Genomic DNA, 21750 nt, shown 5'->3' with positions numbered 1-21750 from the left:
CTCCCAGTTTTAATAAGAAACACCTCAAGAAACATGAAGAGAGATATGAGTGTAATATTTTGTATGAAAACTACACTCAGCTAGATTAAAAAGTCAAAGTTATTCTTATTATATGCTTACATCAGACTTTGTAGATCCAAGTTAGCTTTTCTTATTCTTTCTTAAAGTCTTACAGGCTGAATTTATGGCACAATGCAAAGTATACTTTTGTCTGCTTACTGATTTTCAGAGCTCTTGAACACAAGATCTGTGAAGTGGAAGTGCTGTATCATCTACATGTCCATTTCCATTGCATCTGTTACTGTGGCATGTAAGTGATCGCTGTTGTCCAGGATGGACCAAACCTTTCAGCACAAGAAATCAGATGTCTCTTTTGGGCCAACTCCTTACAAACCACACAGGATTGCGTTTCATGGACCAAAGTGTTTGAATTTGTCTTGGTGCAGTGGGGACTGTGAGGCCCTTGAGTTCTGTCTGCTGACTTTGCCTTTTGAGACTCAACTTAGCAGGTTAGACAGGCTCATGCTGTGAGGTGGATTTGCCCTTGCTCTACCTGTTAGTTTCCCTTCTCCCTCTCCAATTTAGGCCATGCTCACCACTCCCTTATTTGTGCTGCTTTCTTCAAAATAGGGTGCACATGTACAGAGAGACCCTGTACATTGCATTACGTGAGCAAAGTCAAGATGAGAACAGCACAGGTAGGGCCCTGCTGATCAGGCAAGAGCACGGCTGACCTGTGACGTGATACAAGAACGCCCAGGACTAGGTAGGACATGTCATCCACTGCTTCTCTGCCTCCCTGGGGTATTCATAGTTTACACGTCACTGCTGTACATAAGTACTGCTGTAAAACCTAGTTGCTTGCTCTTATTTGCTACTTTTTTTTTTTTTTTCCTCCAGGGACTATCTCCAAACAGTCTAAGTTAAGCAACACAGGCTACAGTTTGTGAAATGACTTACCGTTAAATAATCTTGATCTGCCAAAGGCAGAGAACACACAAATATCTCAAGTTGAGCATTCACATATTTTACTATAAAGCTTAACTTGTCATTGAACAAACATAATGTTCAAATACTACAGCTAAAATTAAATACAAAGGAAGCAATTTATGCTTGTTAAGATATTCTATTATTATTATTATTTTTTTTTTAATAAAAGGGCTGTTCTCTTAACTGTTTTCTGAAATGTGTCCTGCAACTGAAGATAAAAGAAACACTATTCTGTTTTTTTCTGGTTTACACTAAAAGAAGTCCCAAAAGATTTGTTAGCTTTTCTTTACTAAAAAGTACCCCAAATGATTAATTTTTCGCTATATAAATGAGAAGTCTTTTTTTTTTTTTTCTTCCTATTTTTACTGGAAAGCTACTTGGATATTTAGAAAACTGGAAAGGAAATTTGTGTTGCAAAGTTGGACTTTTTTGAATATTTCATGTTTGTCAAATCCCGGAGTTAAATGCAGACTAACAAAACCAGTTTATTTTTTAAAGAAAAAAAAATCTTATCAAATATTCCCTAATTAACAATGTTAATTTCTCTTGATAATGCTCTCAGTTAGTCATCACAGTGATGACTAAAACCAAGCAGGACAAGAACACAAAATTTAATTCTGTCTGTAACATTTTGTTGTTGTTGTTGTTTTCCTCAGAAGTTGTGCTTTTCATTTCACACATAGCATTGAAAGAAAAAATCCCGCACATCCATACACCTCCATTCAGCTTCAATTTGATAACTAAACACAGGCAAAAAGGTGGGCTGATAGGTTTAATAGCATATTTGTAAGTGCAATGTTTGAAGCTGGAAATGCTAACCTGTCAGAAGCGGGGAGCAGAGGCAAATTCTGTCTCTGGGCTGCATCTCTGAGAGCCCGGAGGTGTCACAGGAGGTGTGTATTCCTTACGTGCAAGGAATGGCAATTATCAAAATTAAAGTTTGTCATAATAGGCTTGGAATTTATGTTAGTGTAAAGCAGCGGATGAATACAGAGTGAGGGATTCTGGTCTCTGCTCGTCGTGCAGACGCTTCCATTTTGATCCAAGCCTGCGTTTTTTTCTGTCCTCGCATCGCTCCGGATGTCATCTAAATGAACACGAGTGCAATTACGGCCGGTGACACCCGGCTAGCAAAGAAATCGTGTCCACATTCCCCCTTTGGGGCCCGGCCCCGCTCCGCACCGCCCCGCTCATGGCGGCCTCGCCCCCTTCAGGAGGAGGCGCCCCGGGGAGCGGCCGCTGGCCCGCCATGGCCGCCGCGGGCGGCTGGGCCGGTGCCCGATGTACCTGAAGCGACCGGCGGGCGGGCTGGCCTTCTGCCTCTTCTACCTGGCGTCCTGCTTCACCAACAAGGTGAGGTGCTCCGGAGGGGAGCCCAGAGAGGCCGGGGCGGCGGTGGCTGAAGTCGGGACCCCGGGACACGTGGCGGCGGCCTGCGGCTTGCGGTCGGGGACCGGGCAGCCCCCGCGGGGCTGGAGAGGGCTGGCTGCCCAGCTCACGGTCCCCTTCGCCTCACAAAATGGGTGGCGTGGGGTGATAGTGCCGGGCATCCGTGATAAGTGGTCGGAGTGGTGTAGTAGCAGGCCAGCATTAGCTTCTGTGCATGCTCGTGGGGTTTAATCAATTTGCAGATTGAGGGCAAGGTGTCTGTCAAATTCAGGGCAAGAAATCTGTTTGCCGCTCTGCAGCTTAGTTGGTATTGCTGAAGGATCCAAGTGGCCAAAGTGTGAACAAAAGTGTACTGCTTAAACATAGTTTGCAATAGTTTGTGTTGATACGGGAGACAGCTGCTACCCCTTCCCGTCCAATTTTTCAGAGAGAGTGTCTGTGTTTCTGCCTGTAGCTTTCTGAAAGAAAAGATGTGTTTTTGAAGTAACCAGGGCACGGATTTCCTGAGGGAGAGTTAAAGAAATGTGGTGTTCTGGAGACGAGACTGAAATCTGTTCTTGGTGTGCCCTGCTGGTTTCTGCTCTGAGGCACGTCTGCCCTTAAGGATGCCCAGAAGTAGATCAGAGTCCAGAAGTGAAGCTGAGTTCCTAGGAGGAGATATTGCTCCTACCAAATCTGTCAAATGAGGTGTGTTGGCTAGTGAAAAAGAAAGGGGTAGAACAGCTGGCAAGCTGCCTCCTGTGTTGGAAAAGATGCTTGGCTTAACTCTACTTAAGAGGAAGCTGAAAGAGCTTTGATGTAGGGCCTCTGTTTTCAAACTTGAAAATAGGTTTTAACATAATGAGGCTGAAAATAATCAGAATATAGACCTTCCGTTTGTCCCAGATGGTATATAAATGGACATGGGGGTATGGACTTGCACAGGTATGCCCTCCCGATTTAAAAACCAATTGCTACTTCTGACAAATCTGTGCATAACACGACCCCTTGTGAGCCAACATGCCTTATCTTTGTGTGTATTGATGCCAGTTTCTCAGTAACGTGTCACCACCACCTCTAAAAATGACTTTGCAAAGTGTTCGGTGCAGTTTCATCTCTGCTGAAAGCTTTCAACTTCTCGTGTTCATTGACAGCTGCTGCTGGCTCCTGGAGGGAATGGCAGGTACCTTTCCTTTCCACTGAGGAAGCTTCAGTTGTTCTTCTCCTTTGCACAAATAGTGTCCGTGTACTTTATCACAGGAAGTTGTTAGATCCTGGTGTACATATGGAAAGGCCGATGCATTTCTGTCTCATAGTCGCATGCGTATGTGGGGAAAAAATGCTTGCACCCATACACGCAGACCCTGACAAAGCATGCTAAAGCAAAGACACAAAGCCTACTTCCACATCTGCGCAGTGTATTACATCGCCAAAGGGCTTTATGGACTACATATTTTACACAAAACTGGGCGAGCAGCATTAGGTACAAATTGATTAATCATCAGGAGACAATTATCTCAAAGTTATCGGTCTTAATCCTGCCAAAGCTTGCCTCTGTGGTATGATATGATTTTAACGGACAAGTTCTTGTATCTTTTTGTTCCTGTACGTCCTTTTCCCGTTCAGTGCAAAGTGTGCCGTGTGCTCAGCAAGTAAAAGAGCAACTCGGTAGGCATCCTTCTCTCCGCTGTTCAGTGTGTCTGCTCTGTGCCTCATGCACTTCTGTGTCTGCTACCTTCCACGGTGACTGGGGGAACATCCAGCAGTTTTGGCACAGGAAAAGAAGTTACAGAAAATGTTCAGACTGTCTCTTATTTTTTTACGTTTCTTTATTTCAGTAGGGGCTTCTCGTATTTTGTTGCTCTTGTAATCGGTTGTTAATGTTATAACTCTGTGGATGTTTGAGGTCCATTAATTTGGTGTTTGTTTTCCAGTATGTCCTGTCTGTCCTGAAATTTACCTACCCTACCCTTTTTCAAGGGTAAGTACCATTTTAAGAATACAATTGTTTGAAAAATGACTTTAATCAGTAAATGTCTTGCCGTTCCATGCTGAAGCCAACTTTGGTACTTCATGCTGTTACTGGCTGTTGCTGTCTAGAGAACGTACTTCATGAAGCCTTAGTAAAACAGACATTAATTTGCCTTAGTTAACTTTTAAACATGATGATGGTAATGTAATTAGGATATATAGACCCCATAATTTCTTGGTTTTCATGGGAGTTTTATGCTTTAGCATAGAAAAATAGTAATTGTAGTACAGCCTGTCTTCATGGGATACGGCTCTCATGGGTAACAGGCAGATTTGGTGTATTCTTTTTTACTATGCTAATGAAAACTGACCTTAAATCCATCTTAAGGCATACGCAAATACAGTGCTGCTTATTCTCATGCTTGACATTTGTTGTAGCTGTGTAGTCCTTACAATACCTTAATGACAGTAATGAAAAATTTACTGTTTTGCCAAGTGTTCACAGACCATCGGTACTGTTAATAATTTGAGAGACAGTTAGTGAAATTCTGTCCTCTTACATTTAATACTTCTCCCTTTTGTTCTTTTGAGATGCTGGTAAAATCTGCAGATGTTGGATATCTTTTAATTCCTTTACTGTTGCTTAGCGTGGCTTACATTTTTGCCTGACTTGCAGCTCCAGGGCTGTAATTGACTCTAGGAATAATTCACCTGGCAATCTCCGTTTTCTCTGAGTATACTCAGCTCCATATGCAATGAATGCTTCCTTCAGTAAACACACAGTCTCTTGGACAGGGCTTTTAGCGTATGGGGAAAGGATCTTGCGTAATGTATGTCAAACATGAGTGTGGTAAGTCAACAGTAAAAAGCCATATGCTCAATGACAAAGAATTGCTTTATGATGTCTGTGTTACCACAGTTATTTCCTTTTTCCTGTTATTTGGAAATGCATCTGAGATGCATTTTATTAATTCTGCTTTTTAAAAGTGACCATCCCTTGAAAATTAAGTGACTCAGGTGCGCTTTCATGTAGCGCTAAGGTAGATGAACAAAGGAGCAAGTGTTAGGCCCACTTCATGTCGTTGCTGTTTGTTGACGTTACTTTTGTTCCCTCTATAATGTAAGAGAACATGACAGTGGTGCTGAGGATATGAAATTATTACAAGCTTTGTCTTCTGTCTTTAAAACATGACATGATGCAATATTCTTCATGTAAAGTTGATGGGAACTCATCAGTGGTTTGGAATACAGAGCATGATCAAGCCTGCAGCAAACAAGAAGGGAATCTGGCTTTTAAGCTCTGAAACGTCCCTCATCCGGAAAAGGTCAAGTGACCTGTGATAGTAGCGTTGAATGTTCGTCATGCCCTTATGCACAATGTCTAATTGTAGGTAATGCTGCATATAGCAAACATTTGTCAATTTACGTGTGCATGAGAGAGATTTTAAAAATAATTCCTTATTGGAGTGAATGGGAATAATCAATAAACCCATTTCTGTACCTGTTAACGTGACTTTATGCTGTTGTGCAGTATCTGTCTGTGCTAAATGCTCAAGTATTTTCACCCAAGAAACACCTCTCTGAAAACCACTAGCCTGAAGAAGGGAGATGATCATTTATTTTAAAGCTTAAAAAAAATCACCATACGTCAGTACTAATTTTACCTGCAGTCAAAACTACCTTCAGACATTGCTGAGGCCTCACATGCTATTTGTGCAGTAGACTAAGGAATACCTTTGTGACAGGCTAAATTATTAGATAGGTAAGTCAATTCAGAACGTGTGTAATTGTGATTTTTCTCATTGAAAAGGTGTGTAACAGTATTGTGGTTTATATGCAAAGTTATCTGTCTGTAAAGGCGTTTTCTCTAGATGCTCTGAAGCAGAGGCTCCTGCAGCATAATGATTTGATTGTCGATGACACTTCAGTTGGTGCTTGCTACACAAGATGCTGGGAAAACATGCCATCTCTGTTCTAGGGAGTGTGTAATCTAGGCCCAGCATGAATAACAATGAAAAGTATAAAGCTAATGTTTGAAATTACCAGGACTACACACTTCGTCCTTGGGGCTTATTGGTTCATCCAGCTGAAGTCAGTCTGAATTCTGAAATCATGTTTATTTGCTCTAACAGTGACAGTTTATGTATGAACAGCTATATATCTCTTGTCACAAACCTTGCCTCAATTGCATCTTTAGATTATCATGGTTATAACAGCACTATTATTATTGTTAATCTTGTGTTGGGAGAAAAAATAAAATGGGTATTCAATAACATGACTAAGGTGATCTTGGTAGATGGTCCTTTATAAAAAAAAAAAAAAAAAAAAAAAAAAAAAACTGGGAGGATTGGAAGCACCAAAGTAATAGGAAAAATTGGAGGAAATAAAGACCCAGAAAATGAAAGATTCGAAGAGGAATAGTGCCATCCCTGATAACCTGGAGAAACAGTAATAACTATAGTCCTGGGTGTGCCATGAGAAGCTCTAGGGATTCTGAAATCATGCTCCACATGGTTAAAAAAAGACAAACAATTTAGAGATAGTGTTTGTTTCTATTTCAGGTGGCAGACGTTAGTTGGTGGAATTCTGCTTCATATCTCCTGGAAGTTGGGCTGGGTGGAAATAAGCTTGTGTTCAAGGTACTGTGGGGTTTTCAGTATCTGATTAAATACTTATTTTCTGTAGTAGAGTTACAGCGTGGTTAAGTTGGTTGTGGAAGTTGCTAACTTGCTAAAAACATAAGACTTTGTGTGTATCTGTGTGTTCTGCCTCACAAGTATAGGTGAAGTCTTGTGTTTCAGTCTAATGAACGTTCAAGGACATGCATTTCAACAGATTATTAATATAAAGTGGATTCAGTGTAACTTTTGGTAAGATAATGAAAAAAGGAAGCCATTAGAGAAGACTACAAGCTAATTCATCTAAGCATTTGTCTGCATCTCCTCCCTAGATTATCTTAAAAGTACCATAATAGAAACCTCTGTAATATTAGTTAAAAGCCCTCTTTCCTAAAATCTAATTGCAGTGGAGTCTGAAATTGTAATCTGCCTTTCCTCTCTAAGAGGTGTATGATTCTCATTTATGGGACACACTCTTATGTGTACATCTAGTCTTCATAAATGCATGGCAAGAGTAGCCATTGCAGTGCACAGGGTTGGTATAATAATCAAACTCCAAATTCAAATGTGCTTTGTTGGATCGAGATCATCTTCTTGAAGTGAGTGTGGCTGCAAATTAGAAGAGTCACCTAGAATACTGTACTGTGTTCAGATAGATCCATTCCATAGTATGGAATGTGGCATATCCTTTATATTTCACAAAATGCTACGATTTATAAGATAGTTTACCTACAGAAATTGTTGAATCCCCATCACTGGAGATATTAAAAAAAAATACTGAATGACCTGAACAATGTGGCTTAAATCTGAATCTAGGGTATCAGACTAGATGACTGCCAGAGTTCACTTCTTTTTTTAATCAGTGATTCTGTATTAGCAAATGACAGCTGATAACTTTTCTGTTTGGGTTACAAGCAATTGATTGTAGCTTCTCATTTAGAATGAAATCTTCTGCGTGTATGTGTGTGAGAAGAACCAGGCTAAGTTCTGTTTTTTTTTTGTTTTTGTTTTTTTTTTTAATGTGTGCAAGTGAGTACATCACCCCTGAAACCTAAGTGAACTTGTAAATGGAAACAAAATTTAACTTCCTATCTTTTATCTTTATGTTTAGATAAAATGATACTGGTGCCGAAAGCAGTTATTGATGCTGGTTGAAGCGGAATTAGGTTCCAAACTTTGCTTTAGTAACAGTTACTGATACATATTGTTATCAAATATATCTCTTGTTTATGCATATTTTGTCTTCACAGTACAGCCTGAAGGACAAAGGAATACAGCCATCAGCGATGTCCTTTTTAATTCATCTTTTCATCACTAGATGAGAAATTACTTCTGCCTTAAATCAAGAAAGTAAAAAAGTCGAGACACCACTAGATGTCAGCATACACTAGGGAAACTGATTTAAACAAACCTTGAGAAAGCTCTTCCGTAGTTTTCCAGAACATGCATTTGGTATCTGCTGTGGAACAAATGAAATGACCAGAATTAAATGATGTGTTTTAGCTATCGTTCAGCTGAGTACTTAAGCATGAATTTAAATCTTTCTTCAGAAGAATTAAGAGCATGCTTTGCTGAACTCAACTTGTAGCATAGATCTCCTCTATTTAAAAAAAAACAAAAAAACAACAAAACAAAACATAGTGCTTCAGAGCTTTTGTCTGCTGTTTCCCCTGCAAAGATATTCTCCCAGTGGTCTGGAAAGGACATTTTTTATTCCCTCTCTTGAAGAATTCTGGTCTCTGGATCTATTTTGTGTGTGTACATGTAGGATATTTAGAGTATTTAAAACTACTATATCCAGTCATCAGTCTTCTCATACTGGAAATAACAAACTGCTACCCATCTGTGTGTTTCTACAAAGTCTTGAATATTTTTGTTCTGCAGACTGATCTCGTGCTTTCTGAGCCAGCTCAGGTTATCTCAAAGTATTTCAGAAGAATTATTTTGTTACATAGAGATCACTACACTTTTTCTGAAGGATATGACAAAGTCAGGAATACTAGCTTCACAATAAAGCAAATAAAAACAGGTCCTCGGTTCCACTAAACTTAATATTTAGAGTAATTTCTCTTTGTTTTTATGGATATCCTGCTTTTCATACGCTTCTCTTCAGTACTGCTGGAGTTTCTCATCATGGTTGTTGCTTCTACAGGGTGAATAGTGATTGTCTGCAAAACTTGTATCCAAAAGAGGAACGCAGTGGAGTGCAGAGGATATGTGTGTATCACCTGCATAATGCTTCCAGTGCTGCAGTGTGTTGCCCAGCTTCTGCCTAACCCTTGTAGGCACCTAAGGCCTCTGTGTTCTGCTTGGCGTTTCTGCTGGTGTTGAATTTTCTCCAGAGCTAAGCAGCAGCTAAGAGCCTTGCCTAAGCCAAAGCTTCAAAGAATGGTTTCAGGGAAACTGCTCATTGACTTCAGTGGGCTTTGGATCTAGCCCCGCAACCACAAACTCATCAGTTCTTTTACGTCACTGAGCTTGCCTGTTTTGCACGTACATTGCTGTATTGCCAGCATAGGAAGCTACTAATTGGTCTGCATGCAAGACAGATCGTTGGTGCTGACATACTACATCAAACATGCATGCATTCTTTTTCAGTCCTGAAATTCCCACTTGGCAGCATAAAATTCTCTTTTCACATCCTGGGAAAAGTATCTGAAGCCCTTTTCCATTGCACTTCACAATGCTGCATTGGAAATGGAGACATATTTCACATACCTAGAATTTAGTGGTGGGGAACATGAAAGAGCAGTATTTTGATGCTTTAAATGGAAATTAAGTTTTCATCTTGTGTTCCTTCTTCCCAGCCCTTCATTTCTCTTCTTCCCTTCCTTCTTTCTTGAATTTACGCCAATTCAATTTTTTTGGTGATGTGAAGTCATTGGCAGTGAGGTATGACAGTTTTAAATCCTGATCTTAGCGAAATTCCAGTTGAAGTCAATAACCTTAAAAGGCACAGGTTTTCTGTAAAAATGATGATGACTACTGGAGGGGAAAAAACAAATAAACAGCAATTTTTTGTGCCAGTAGAAGGATATAAAGACTATTTCTTGTTACACTGTTGTGTTTTGTTTTTGTTTTTTTTTTAAATCAAATATCTTGGAAAATTATATAAAGAAAGGAAACTTTTTTTTTTCCTTGTCTTAAAGCTTATAGAAATCCTTGGGCGTGATGTATCTTCATTTAGACTGTTTTTTTTACCTTTATTTGTCTGTTTTTTAGTATTTAATGAAGTGTGTTACTATAGTGGTAACTATATTTTGACTCTTATATGCTAGTTGGAAGCATAATCCAAGCTGATGAATTGCAAATAATTTGCCTTCATTTTAAAGAAACAGAATTACATGCTAAAACTTTAATTCAAGGTTTAGGAAGAGTGAATGAAGGTAACATTGTCTTCAGTCCTGGGAAACCTCTGATTTAGTCCTTTAAATTGCTGTCACTTCTTTCCTCCCTTGCTCAAAATCTTACATTATTCTCTCTGAAGTTTACCACCTACCTGATTCATTTTTTCCCTGAAGTACCGAGATCAAAAAAGGAAGAGTGCAAATTCTGAAGCCCCTTCTCAAAACTGAGACCTGACCTGACTGCCGTAACGAAGACTTAACAAAAAAACACAAAACACCGCAAGATCAATCTGCAATGACTTCATTCCTCCATTAATTGTCAAACTGCCTCTAGGAGTTTGGCTTAGTCAAAGGAGTATCATTAGGAAATCTCAAGAGACAGGCTCCCACAGAGACAATCTGATCTTTAGGAAGGATCTCTTTGTAAATCTGGCTGAGAAATGAATGTGTGGGTGGGCAAGTGTATTTGTACATAGTGAAAATGTGTGCTGTCTGTGCAAGTGCGCCATTTTATGCCTTCATTTGTAAGTTTTTTCTTCCTTTTACAGTGTATCAAGGAACTTATTAAAATGAAATTGCTCTCCCTTAAAACCAATAGGAGCAATTACTATGAAATAAACATTTTTTTGTAGGAGAGCAGCCAAGGAAGAAGTACAGGAAAGGAACTAGCAGAAATACTGTCTATTTGGGATTAGTTGAAGTGGTCCATTTCTGTCTCAGAGACTTCTTTAGTAAGTGAGAGGAATATTGAACAATCAGACAATAAATTTAATATGCACACTTTTGAATATATATGTAATATTCCTTGCAAGTAAGTGTTGCTGACTGCATGTAAACAGAACGTGGTGAAGTAATGCAATTCTAATTGTTTTCACAGGTCCGAAATCCTGTCGTGGCTTCCTGCTTCAGTACTTTTTGTGGGCATTATTTACGCTGGCTCTAGGGCGCTATCTAGATTGGTAAGAAATGCACAAGTAGAAGTCAGTTCATTACCGCCTCGACTTTTTGAGCAAAGAATGTTCCCTTCGTACAGGGGGTTTAATGCTGTTCCTGGGTTGGGGGAAAAGAAAGGTGGAGGAGCTCAAATAATACAGAATCTGTTAATGGTGCTAGAGCAGCAGTCCGGTCCTACAAAGTGTAAAGCAGTAACAAAAAGCACAAAATACCTTCATCTTTCCTTGGTCTCTCTGACAGTCTGAAGAACTCAGCATCTCTCCAGGATACTCAGGGTTTTGCAGACAGATTGTCAGTAGTCTGAACTGTGCAAGTAGGGAAGAAGTTACAGAAGTTCTTAGCTATAACTTAGCTATAAGCAAAAGAGTGAATGGGACACATTTCTGTGGGAAATCCTTCCAGGAAGAGGATGAAGACTCTTTCAGTGAGAGGCTTTAAGGCTTTACAAGATTTGAGAAAATAAATTGAAAGTTGGGAAGAGATTATGGGAGTGGTTAGAGTCATTGGATTGATGAGCCATTTGAATCACAATAACCTACCAAATGTTTATTCATGGGATCTCAAACCTGCTTTCATTAAAGCTGACTGCCTTTTACTTAAGTGAGCCAGCGTTTCTCAAAAAAACCTGACAGATGGTCTCTGTCCTCTTGGCCAATGCGGTGGGCCTCATTTTAGACCCCAGTGATATCCGGTAAAGCCTGGCTGTATGCTCAGAAGCCACATGCCTCCAGATTAGCTCTCTCTCATGGTGATTGCATTTACTTCCTCTTAGTTCCTTATCAAAGCAAGTTCCATGGGGCTTCCCTGGTGTAAACTCAGCAAAGATCTCTAAGGAAAGAGCTGCCTGGAAACAAGGATAAAGCCTTGGCAGCAGCACCTTTTCTGCCTGCTCACCTGAGAGGTGGAGGAGGTCTGAATTATATACTCTCTTGTTATGTCTACTTTCAGAGTCCCGTAAATTACATTATTTCCATGCCTTTCCTACTCCATGGTCATTCAAGAGTAAGATGTGCTGGAGTGGCAGAGGGCCTGTGAATGTTTTTTTGATTTTTATCCCAAACCGTTCATCAGGAGCATCTCGCATTTCTGCATGGCTTTTTGTTGTTCATGGATGAGGATTTTGAGGCCTATTTCTGTGGCCATTTTAGGAAGAAAGACAAGTAGTGTTAGGCCATGATTAGTATATAGTTCCTTGTACTGGTCTTAAATTCAATCTTACGTGCCAGCTTTATTTACAGTAACTTTGCCTACAACAGTTTTATGACATAACGAGAAGAAAAATGCACTCTCCCAATCCTTGTACCAAAATGGCTCACCTCACAAGTATACTTGAATTAAGTGGGTTTGTTTCCAAAGCAGAAATTATGTGAACTTTTTGGATCAAAACCAGGGATGCCCACTTTCAAACGCTACTGTACAATGCCAGGACTGTAATATAGTCTCTACTTGTGTCTCTCCCAAGAGTCACTGGCAGTCTCTCCTGCCCAGGAGTTCAGGGCTGGGACTGGAGGAGGGGGCTGCTTAGCTCTGGACTGTGATGCATTAGCAAAAGTATGCAGAACTGTGAGGGGAGGTTTGTACAGAGCCTGTTCACCCTGCCTGTCCAACTAGCAAACCTTTCTTTTTGTTAGCATCAAGTCCACTCACAAATTAAAGACATAGTCACATCAAAGACAATAGACATATGGAGAAGGTTAACAGGGCTAGGCAAACTGGAGCCATTGTTGGCTCTGAAACACATACGGAAGAGCCAAAAGTGGAGTAGGGGAGAGGGAGGAAAGAAAAACCCAACAAATTGGCTTCACAAAAGGAATAATGTAAATGTTGCTGTCATGTTGCAGCCTTGTATGTGGTTATTTCATTACAGTTACTTGTATTTCCTATCGTGTCAGGCTCAGGATGCTTATGTTAGATAATTCTGTTTTACTGTGCTTAGCTGTCCAGCAACAGGGTTGTGAATTGGTTTTCAGAAACAGTGAAGCAGGAGCTGACAAATTCATGCTAGTTCTGTTCGTGTGATTTTTCGTTCCTTGCTAATTTAGAGGTGTTAAGAGTTATCTTGGTGAAACTGTTGTGTTTATGGATCCACCTCAGTTGTCGCTATGGCTTTAAATGTTTATGTAGTGATCCTTATCCAGCTTTATGGGAAAGAAGAGAAAAATACAGATTTCTGATTGCAAAGTCAAGACAGGGAGGTGATACTATCTGATACTTACAAGGCAAGGACATCACTGAGAAATTAACTTATTCGCTACTCATGATTTAAATACTATCCATAAGAAGGGAAATACTGCTTCCTACAACTGCTTTAGTCTTTAGATTATCTTAATTGGAGCAGAGAGTTGCTTCTGTTTCAACTGTCTGAGAGACCATGGATCTGATTTGGAGGAAGTATTATGAACCACTAATTCAAGTTGGTTTTGCTTGGGGCGATGGGCGTCTTACTCATTATTGTTATCACTGGGGTTTGTTGCTTAATGATTTCATATTGGGATGGTGGCCAGATGCCTCGTTGGATATAATTTCAGCATCACTCGTGTGTGAACTATCATATTTCCACCCTAATTTCTGGCAGCTCTTCCTAGCAGGAACTGAAAGCAATTGCCGAAAATAATCTTACTCGTACTTTTGTTGCTAGGAGTAACACTGTATTCTTAGTACCCGCAGACAGAGATGGGAAAACTAATGAGAATGGTGCGCCGTGGAGGCTGTAGATACATGAATAGAGAGGCAAAACCTGTGGCAAATACTGCAATGGTAGCTCTGGATGAACAGACTGAGCACTCAAAAGTGGGAGAAGCAATCAGGGTTAAAGATGCCTGTGCCTTGTAATAGTGATCATGCTCTTGGAATGGGTCTAAGTCCCCTTTAGGAGATATGACATGGGTTTACAATTTAAAAACAAACAAAATAACACGAAGCCCTGGGACAGCTAGCCCTAAGAGGAGCACCCATTCCTATGCCAGTGACTGTTCTGAGTTGATTCAGGCTTTTTTTTTTTCTCTCCCAATGGCAGCCAATTCCAGTGTTCCTCACTGTACAGAATGCAGCAGAAGTCATAACCTGTGGCTTCCAGAAGTTTGTGCAGAAAGAGGTAATTGGTCTGTTAATTGAGGTATTCAAGGCACCTCCTGTGATATAACTGCCCTATAACAAAACACCTCATTTCTTTTTATATAGGCATTACTGCTGCGTGCTTTTCTGCTCTCGCTGTGATAGCAAGTCCCTAATGAGTCCCAGAGAGAGATTTGCTGTTGACAAGTATCTATATTGATGTTTTCATTTCCTCTTTAGTTGATGAAAGACTGCAAGTGCATATTGATGGTTTGATCTGCATTTTAAAGACTGGCTTGGTCCCATCTCTCTTAAGCCAGATGTAAGACTTTAATCGTTTGAGCTAAGGGCTGTTCTCCAGCCTCTTGTCCCCCATTCTCTATGTGTATCCGGGGTTGCCCCTTCCCAGGTGCAGAATCTGGCACTTGCCCTTGTGCAACTTCATACGGTTGGTGATTACCCAGCTCTCTAATTTGTCAAGATCTTTCTGCGAGGCCTCTCCACCCTTGATGGAGTCAGCCACTCCTCCCAATTTAGTATGATCTGCAGGCGTACTCAAAATACCTTCTTGTCCTAGTAATCCAAGACATTTATGAAAACGTTGAAGAGAACCGGCCCTAAAATGGAGCCATGGGGAACCCCAATAGTGATTGCTCACTCACCTAATGTAATTCTGCTTACTGTAACCCTTAGATAGATCACATCTCCACATGAAATTTTGGACAAACAATGCATTTTTGGATTTGTTTCTGAGTGCTTGAGAATCTGTTCCAATACCTGTTAAAGGGAGGAGAACAATTCCTACTTACTTTAATAAGAATTTTTTTTTTTGGCTCTTCAACTACACTATGGGAGATTTTTCTTTTTAGGCAATGAAATGCTATTCTAAGTGTCTAACCAGAGCTGTTGTGTGAGGTAGTACTGGGAAATCACAAAATCATTTCTGCAATGGCCTGTGGCTTGTAGTGGAAGAGATCTTCCCTTCATTATCTCTGCTGTGCATATAGAAGATAAATAAATGGCTGTTTGCTATTCGTGACAAGCTGAAGAGCTCTGAAAGGTTATGACTAAGGTATTTAACAGTGTGGACCATGGCATGTCCCTATGGCATATTTCCCTGTCTAGTGTCCCTGCCAAAGTGTTTTTATCTTTTTCTTCTAGCTCACATGCTTATATTTCCTGTCTTTGAAAACAAAAGCATGATGGGGAAGGATAATGCAAACACAGCTCTTGCTAGGGGTCTTCAGGGGAATAATTTTGGCCCAGGGGATTGGGAAACTCATGAATTTAGACCAAGACTGATTTGGTTGGGATAATACCTAATTAATTAAGGATACTTAATATTTGAATACATACAAAATACAGTTTTGGTACACTTCAAGATGCGAGTGAGGACCAGGTATTAAGTTAGAGGATGGTTTTAGGTTTACTTGCTGGTAAATAACCTGAAAATATTAAAAAAAAAAAAAAAAAAAAAAAAAAAAATGAGGGTAGGCTCATCTGTAATCCTTGTTCTTTTTTTTTTTTTTTTTTTTTCAAAATAAATTTGCTAAGCAGTACTCACACATAATGGGCTGTTGAGTGTTCAGTGGCTTTTTAATGTGCAGGAAGATCATCTGTGATCACATAGATTAATTTTGATATCATATGTTCTTTTTTACAGCAGACCTCTCATATGAAAGTCTGTAGGTAAGTTTTAAAAACTGCTCAAATTCAAATTCAGACTTGTTTTGGCTCCAGCTTCTGTATTTGTTTCAGATAATAGCACATCAAAACAATGAAGAATATTAAGACATATTCCTGTAGGCAGTGAGTCTAGATTGCAACAGAAGTAATTAAATGTTTTTAAAATGAATTTTTTAACAATTCCTTAAATAGATCCATTTTTTTTCTCATTATAAAAAATAAAAAAAAGCTAGAAGTAACAAAGCAGTGATCGTAAGAATGTTTTTGAAAAAGAGATGGAAATCAGGTTTGATAACCCAGTGGATAAACAGTAAGAAAAAGACAATGTGATAAAAAATAGCTAAAAATGCCTTTCCTAAGAAAGAAGAGGTGGGTGACATCCAGCATCATTCTGTTAGCATTGATAAACAACCTTACCAATCTTGGCTGGGCCTAGTTGTGCAGGCTTCAAAAAGGAGATAAAGTGACAAACAGAAGTTGGCTATACATGTATTAAAAGTTTCATTCTTCCTGCCCGTCTTCTTGAAAGACTGTCCTCCACGCTTTGCAATCTTTTAGCTGTACTTAGAGTGGACAGTTTTGGTTTATATGTTAGTGTCTTTGGAGGCCCTGTCTTCCTACTTCCTCCGCGTTGTTCCCATTAGCTGACTTACTGTGGCCTTATTTTCACTAGTGGATTATCGCCAAGGACACCAGTTTGTTGTTTTCAATCTTATTTATTGTCTTTTCCTTCTATGTCCCTGGAAAGCGGGAAAATGAGCTGCAAAAGCAGATATTCACTATTATTGATAGTGATCGTCCATAGAAATTCTACACCTGCATTTTCTTTGTAACCCGTAGAAATCCTGACAGCCACAGTTTAAGGTTTTGTTTAGTCCAGCTCAATGGACTAGGGGAGGATTTGAGCTGCACTTACATCGTTTCTGCCATTCTGCCACTCTCTCCCACTTTGCTCTGTGTTCTGGAGCTAACAGCATACTTTTAATGGAGCCACCACTGCTGAAATTGTAATAAGGAGTTTGTCTTAATGGCAGAACTTTTTGGTATCTGTTCATAGCCAGAGATGGGTTGGTTTTAGTATTCTGAAGAAGCCTAGGGAGGCCAGATGGCAAGTGAAGAACAGTATTCCCTAAAAATAAATAAATAAATACAATTTCAATGATGTTTTGTGCTGCTTTTCTTCTTGCACAACTTTGTTCTGTATTATTAGCTATGAAGAATGTCTGATGTAAAACTTAATTTTGGTGGCAGAAATTGCTTTTTAAATACGTGGAATAAAAATGAAGTAAACAAAGCATCAGTGTAGAATCGAGTGGAAGTGTCCATATTTCACTGGGAGTACGAGCTTTTAGTCTGTTTTTTTTCTCTTTCCCACAGCGTGCTGTTCCTTCTGGTAGCAGCAGTGTGCCTTCCTTTGTTTGACACCCAGGTGAGCTCTGTTTTTGTAAAACAGCTCTAGTTTGACCTTGATGTTTGTTCTCATATAAGGGATGCAGCTTTTACTTGTAAGCTAGGGCAGGATTCCTGCAAAGGAGTTGTAAGTGTGGCGTATTGCCTTGTTAAAATCTTGCTGGTTTTAATGTATTTGCATCCTGGCAAAACCTCTGACCAGTGCACACATGGAACTCTTCAGTGAAGTCAGTGGCAGAAAAGACCTTGGTATAACTTCTTAGAGGGCTTTAAGCAAATCACTTCAGTTTGAATGTGCAAGTGGTTTCCTAAATAAGCTTTGTAATCACTCTGTGCACTTTTGGTGGCCACTGGAGAAAGAAAGGAGGTATCTAGATCTAGAGTAGCTCAGTCCAGCATAGATCTGTTCTTTGCGGATGCCTGTCTCTCTTTTGGAGGCTTAGGACGGCTGCTTCCTTGATTTAGAGACTTCAGTTAATATCCGAAGTCAGGTGGGAAGAATATGGGACTTGTCTGGATGCATCTGATCAAACATAGACATATATCAACAGTGTTGCACCTGAGCTAGCTCCCTTTATGATACAGAGTAGGAACTTCTGGTGTATAATCCATTTTACCTGAAAGCAGACGTCAAAAATAGGCCAAGTGAATTCCCCTCAAAAATGTTTATTTTTTCCCCATTGATTGAGTACAGTAGGCTCTCTTCATAGAGTGTTCTTTTAGGATACTCTGCAGTTACTGAGAGCCTTGGGGAGAGAGACTGCTTAGCTGCTGGAGGGGCTGAGAGGAGAAAGGAGGCAAAAGAACACCACTTCCAAGACCTTAGTGGTATTCCTCTGATCCCCTCAGCCCTCCCCGACTGCCAGTCCAAATGTCCAGGGGCAGCCAGAAGTGAACTTTTCTGCTGAGTGAAAAATGGCTGTGATAGAAGAGTAAACAGGCTGGAGTTCATAGTCTCAGGCTGTTTAAAATGGTGTCTGTATCTGAAAGAAATAGAGCTGTCCTCACCAAGGCTGAGAACCGGGGTGACAGAGGATAGAGATACCTTGCATATGCCAAATCTCTAAGGGGAACAGAAAGAACTTTAGTCTTCTCTAGACTTTCTTAGTCTTCTTCTCTATACTTGTAGCATAGCTCCCAATGTATTTGCTTTATGAAGTACTGCAGGGAAATAGTAATACCTATGTTTATATGAACATGCTTTAATTTACTTGGATGTTCGTTATTGCAGTTTGATCCAAATGGTTATTTCTGGGCCCTAGTTCACTTGATCTGCGTTGGTAAGTCATTTCCTTTTGGAAGGAGAATTCTGAAAAGTAAATGTGTTGTAGAAGCAAATCAGCTTTATTATGAAGTTATTGGTATTTAAGTTTTTTGATATAAGAAACATTTGAAAAGAATAAAGAAGGTCAGTAAAGAAAGTGCATACCTTTTATAGCCTTTGAAAACAAAGGAATAAACTAGATACTGCCGTCAGTTAATTGTGGATGAGAAAATACACACACAGTTTTAATCAACACTAAGACTTTCTGGGAGTTTTTAATGGTTGGCCTCTAAGAGATGCTTCTCTCAGGGGGGAGAAGAAACATGAAGAAAAACAAATAATATCTTTATTGCACACACACATTTTATTTAAAAGCTCACAAAAAGTATTCTAAAATATCATGGAATATGTTCCCAGAGGAAGGGTGTTGAAATGTTGGTGTTTTTGATGCAATCATATGTATTTTTAAAAAATAAACAAAAAAGAGTTGCATGACCTGTCGGTATTTGTATGTTTTAATTTTGTCTTTTTCAGATTAAACATTAATTTGAATAAATAATAATAATTCTCTGAAAAGTTAAAAACAGACCTAAAAAATCTGAAGAAAACACGAGCAGTGATATTTAAGTAGGATATTTGTAACATTAAGTTGGATTGTAAGGGATTTGTAGAACTTTTTTAGAACTGCTGTAAGACTGAGTGACTCATTCGTATGTTAAGTCTTGTCTGCAAATCAGGGATGACTCCTTCTTTATTTTGTGTATTCCTATTGTAAATTTTTTAGGTCAGAGGTTATGTGTTTATATGTATTTGTGTCTAAGGAGGTCTAGAGATTGCATGCTAAAAAAAGTTGTATACAGATAAGAAGTATTACTTTTTCTTTAGGAAATGTCATATGGTAAACATTTGCTCGTTTAGATAAAACAACAGTCTACGGATTTTTCACTTCAATTACTTGTTTGCTGTAACTAGTGATGTTACTGCTTTCATAGTTGTTTCCTTTGTAAAGCATTGCTAGACCAGAGGTGGAACGCTGCTTAGAACCTCCAGGAGCCCTAATCTGTGTTGTTGAAATATGTAGGAAGTGACAACATAATGTTTATGCTCAAAATACATCTTTTTTCCATTTTGCTTATTTCTGAGAGAAAGCTGTTTATGTAGCCGTTGAAGTTTTTATGTAATTGCATTTTCTATCAACTAACACAAAATAATGATGCTGAGAGAAAGGGTGAACAGGTGAACTAACTTATCACATAATTTGGATATAGTCCAATAGAACATAGAGGAAGTACATGTTTTGCCTTTCAGCTTGGTTTGAAGAGAAATGGTAAAAGGGGGGGAAAAAGGTAAAGAGGTCTAAAGAAGTAGAGCCTGAAGCTGTGTTATTCCTTACTTGAGTGCTTAAAGCCTTTCCCAAAATAGAAGTGGGAGCTAACCAAGAGGTGAGTAGGTAAAGATAGATAGATGGTAGAAAGCCTGGAGAGCCTAGAGCTGAGAGAACTGTAAAGAGCAAAAATGGCTCAGAACCAACAGCTATAGGAGCCTACATAGATGAACACATCATAGAAGTTACCCAGAAAAATGGTGAAAAATGGGAAGAATGGATTCTTCAGTACTTCATTTGCATACATGTTTGTACTTCCCTCCCCATTTTTTAGTTTCCATGAGCTAGAAGTCATCTCTTTGGAAGGACTAGCAGCAATATGTCATAATGGCAGTAATCTGAGGTGATAACACTTCGAAAACCATTAATTTGAAGCGATAGGTTGATTTTACTCATGATTTATGTATCCTTTGTGCTGTGTTTCTAACTGTAATTTAGAGGGGTTCCACATCTGTCAGCACCGATGACCAGATAAGCTGTTGTTTGTCAGAATGATTGCATGCTATGGTAATTGCACATCATTTCAATTGCAGGGGCTTACAAAGTATTTCACAAGTTATGGAAACCTAGTTCTTTCAGGTATTGTGTTTTCATATTTTTTTAAAAAGAAGGAGATTACTATCAAAAGAGGGTTGATCTATGTAGCAGTCTGGTAAACTGTAGGGATCTCTGCTTTATCAGGATGAACTGGATCACTCTTGTTTAATCGTTAATGACTTTTACAAGAGGAGCCTTGTTGTTGATGATCTTAAGAATACCATGCAGTTATTGATATTTATACTGCTAATGCAAACACTGAATTAGTTTTAAACAGTCCGTTATCAAAGGATGATGACTCAATCCTGGAAAAATATCCCCTCGTTACTGGCACTGGCATTAAGAGGAAATGTTAGTTTGTGTTAGACTTGAAAGCTGCAAGGTTTGTCTCTGTCAGTGTCTCCCAATGGGATACAATCTCAAAAGTGTTTAACAGCTGGTGAGTTGTTGCAGGATGTGAATGTCTGAATAACTTAAAACCTTGAGACTTTGCAACAGCTTTGCACACCAGACCTTCAACCATACAGTAGTTTTGAAAGCAGGTGCATTGTTCACATGACATATTTGTGGTGTCTATAATCTGCAATTGTCTGTATAGGGAAGGGTGTGTTGCCACTGCATATTAAGTGTATGTGTGCAACATGTGTATAGGGTATGGATAGGCTCATTTATTTCAAAACAATTTTCCATCTTTGTTTAAAGGGTCTAAATTTTGGTCAAACTCACCATATCTTTACTTTCAATGAGACTCCCGTTGACAGAGTAACAACAGAAATAGTGTGCAAAAGCTGTGTAGGTTAGTATGCTGATTAATATTATGATATTAATAGTTTGTTTATAATATTATAAGTATGCTATATAATTATAACATGTATAATGCAAATATGTTGCAACATTACAGTGTTATAATACTACTACCTATACTGATCTATTATATCAAGTGAATGGCATTACTAAAAGAACACTTTTTTTTTTTCTCCTCTCCTAGTGAATTGGACCAACAGTACATCAATTATGTATTCAGGTAAAACTAATAAGCTTTTGATACACTGTTGTTGTTTTTCTGTAGTATATGTCTTCATTTTTAACCATGTCTTGTTTAGGAAACTCAGAGCTACCACTACTTAAATGTATTTATTTAGCAGGACGTTCATTGGAAGAATATGG

The 21750-nt window shown here is 39.2% G+C and overlaps 1 protein-coding gene across 3 annotated transcripts in view; it reads left to right on the top strand.

Moving 5' to 3' along the window:
* The first annotated feature begins 2172 nt into the window (after positions 1–2172).
* Positions 2173–21750, top strand: part of TMEM241 (transmembrane protein 241) — a 55796-nt gene continuing 36218 nt past the window's right edge. The window contains exons 1-10 of one of the 3 annotated variants that reach the window (XM_040547852.1): positions 2173–2343; positions 4293–4339; positions 6891–6968; positions 11172–11253; positions 14265–14342; positions 15966–15991; positions 17366–17417; positions 18630–18678; positions 20580–20625; positions 21572–21607. In XM_040547852.1, coding sequence (XP_040403786.1) covers positions 2272–2343; positions 4293–4339; positions 6891–6968; positions 11172–11253; positions 14265–14342; positions 15966–15991; positions 17366–17417; positions 18630–18678; positions 20580–20625; positions 21572–21607 — 566 coding nt within the window. In that variant the 5' untranslated portion in view covers positions 2173–2271. The remainder of the gene's footprint in view (positions 2344–4292; positions 4340–6890; positions 6969–11171; positions 11254–14264; positions 14343–15965; positions 15992–17365; positions 17418–18629; positions 18679–20579; positions 20626–21571; positions 21608–21750) is intronic. The other 2 variants (XM_040547851.1, XM_040547850.1) reach the window with 2 other exon arrangements.

Source organism: Cygnus olor, chromosome 2, assembly GCF_009769625.2.
Source record: "Cygnus olor isolate bCygOlo1 chromosome 2, bCygOlo1.pri.v2, whole genome shotgun sequence".
In the NCBI taxonomy this organism is placed as follows: Eukaryota; Metazoa; Chordata; class Aves; order Anseriformes; family Anatidae; genus Cygnus; species Cygnus olor.
This window is presented reverse-complemented; position numbering and strand designations above follow the sequence as displayed.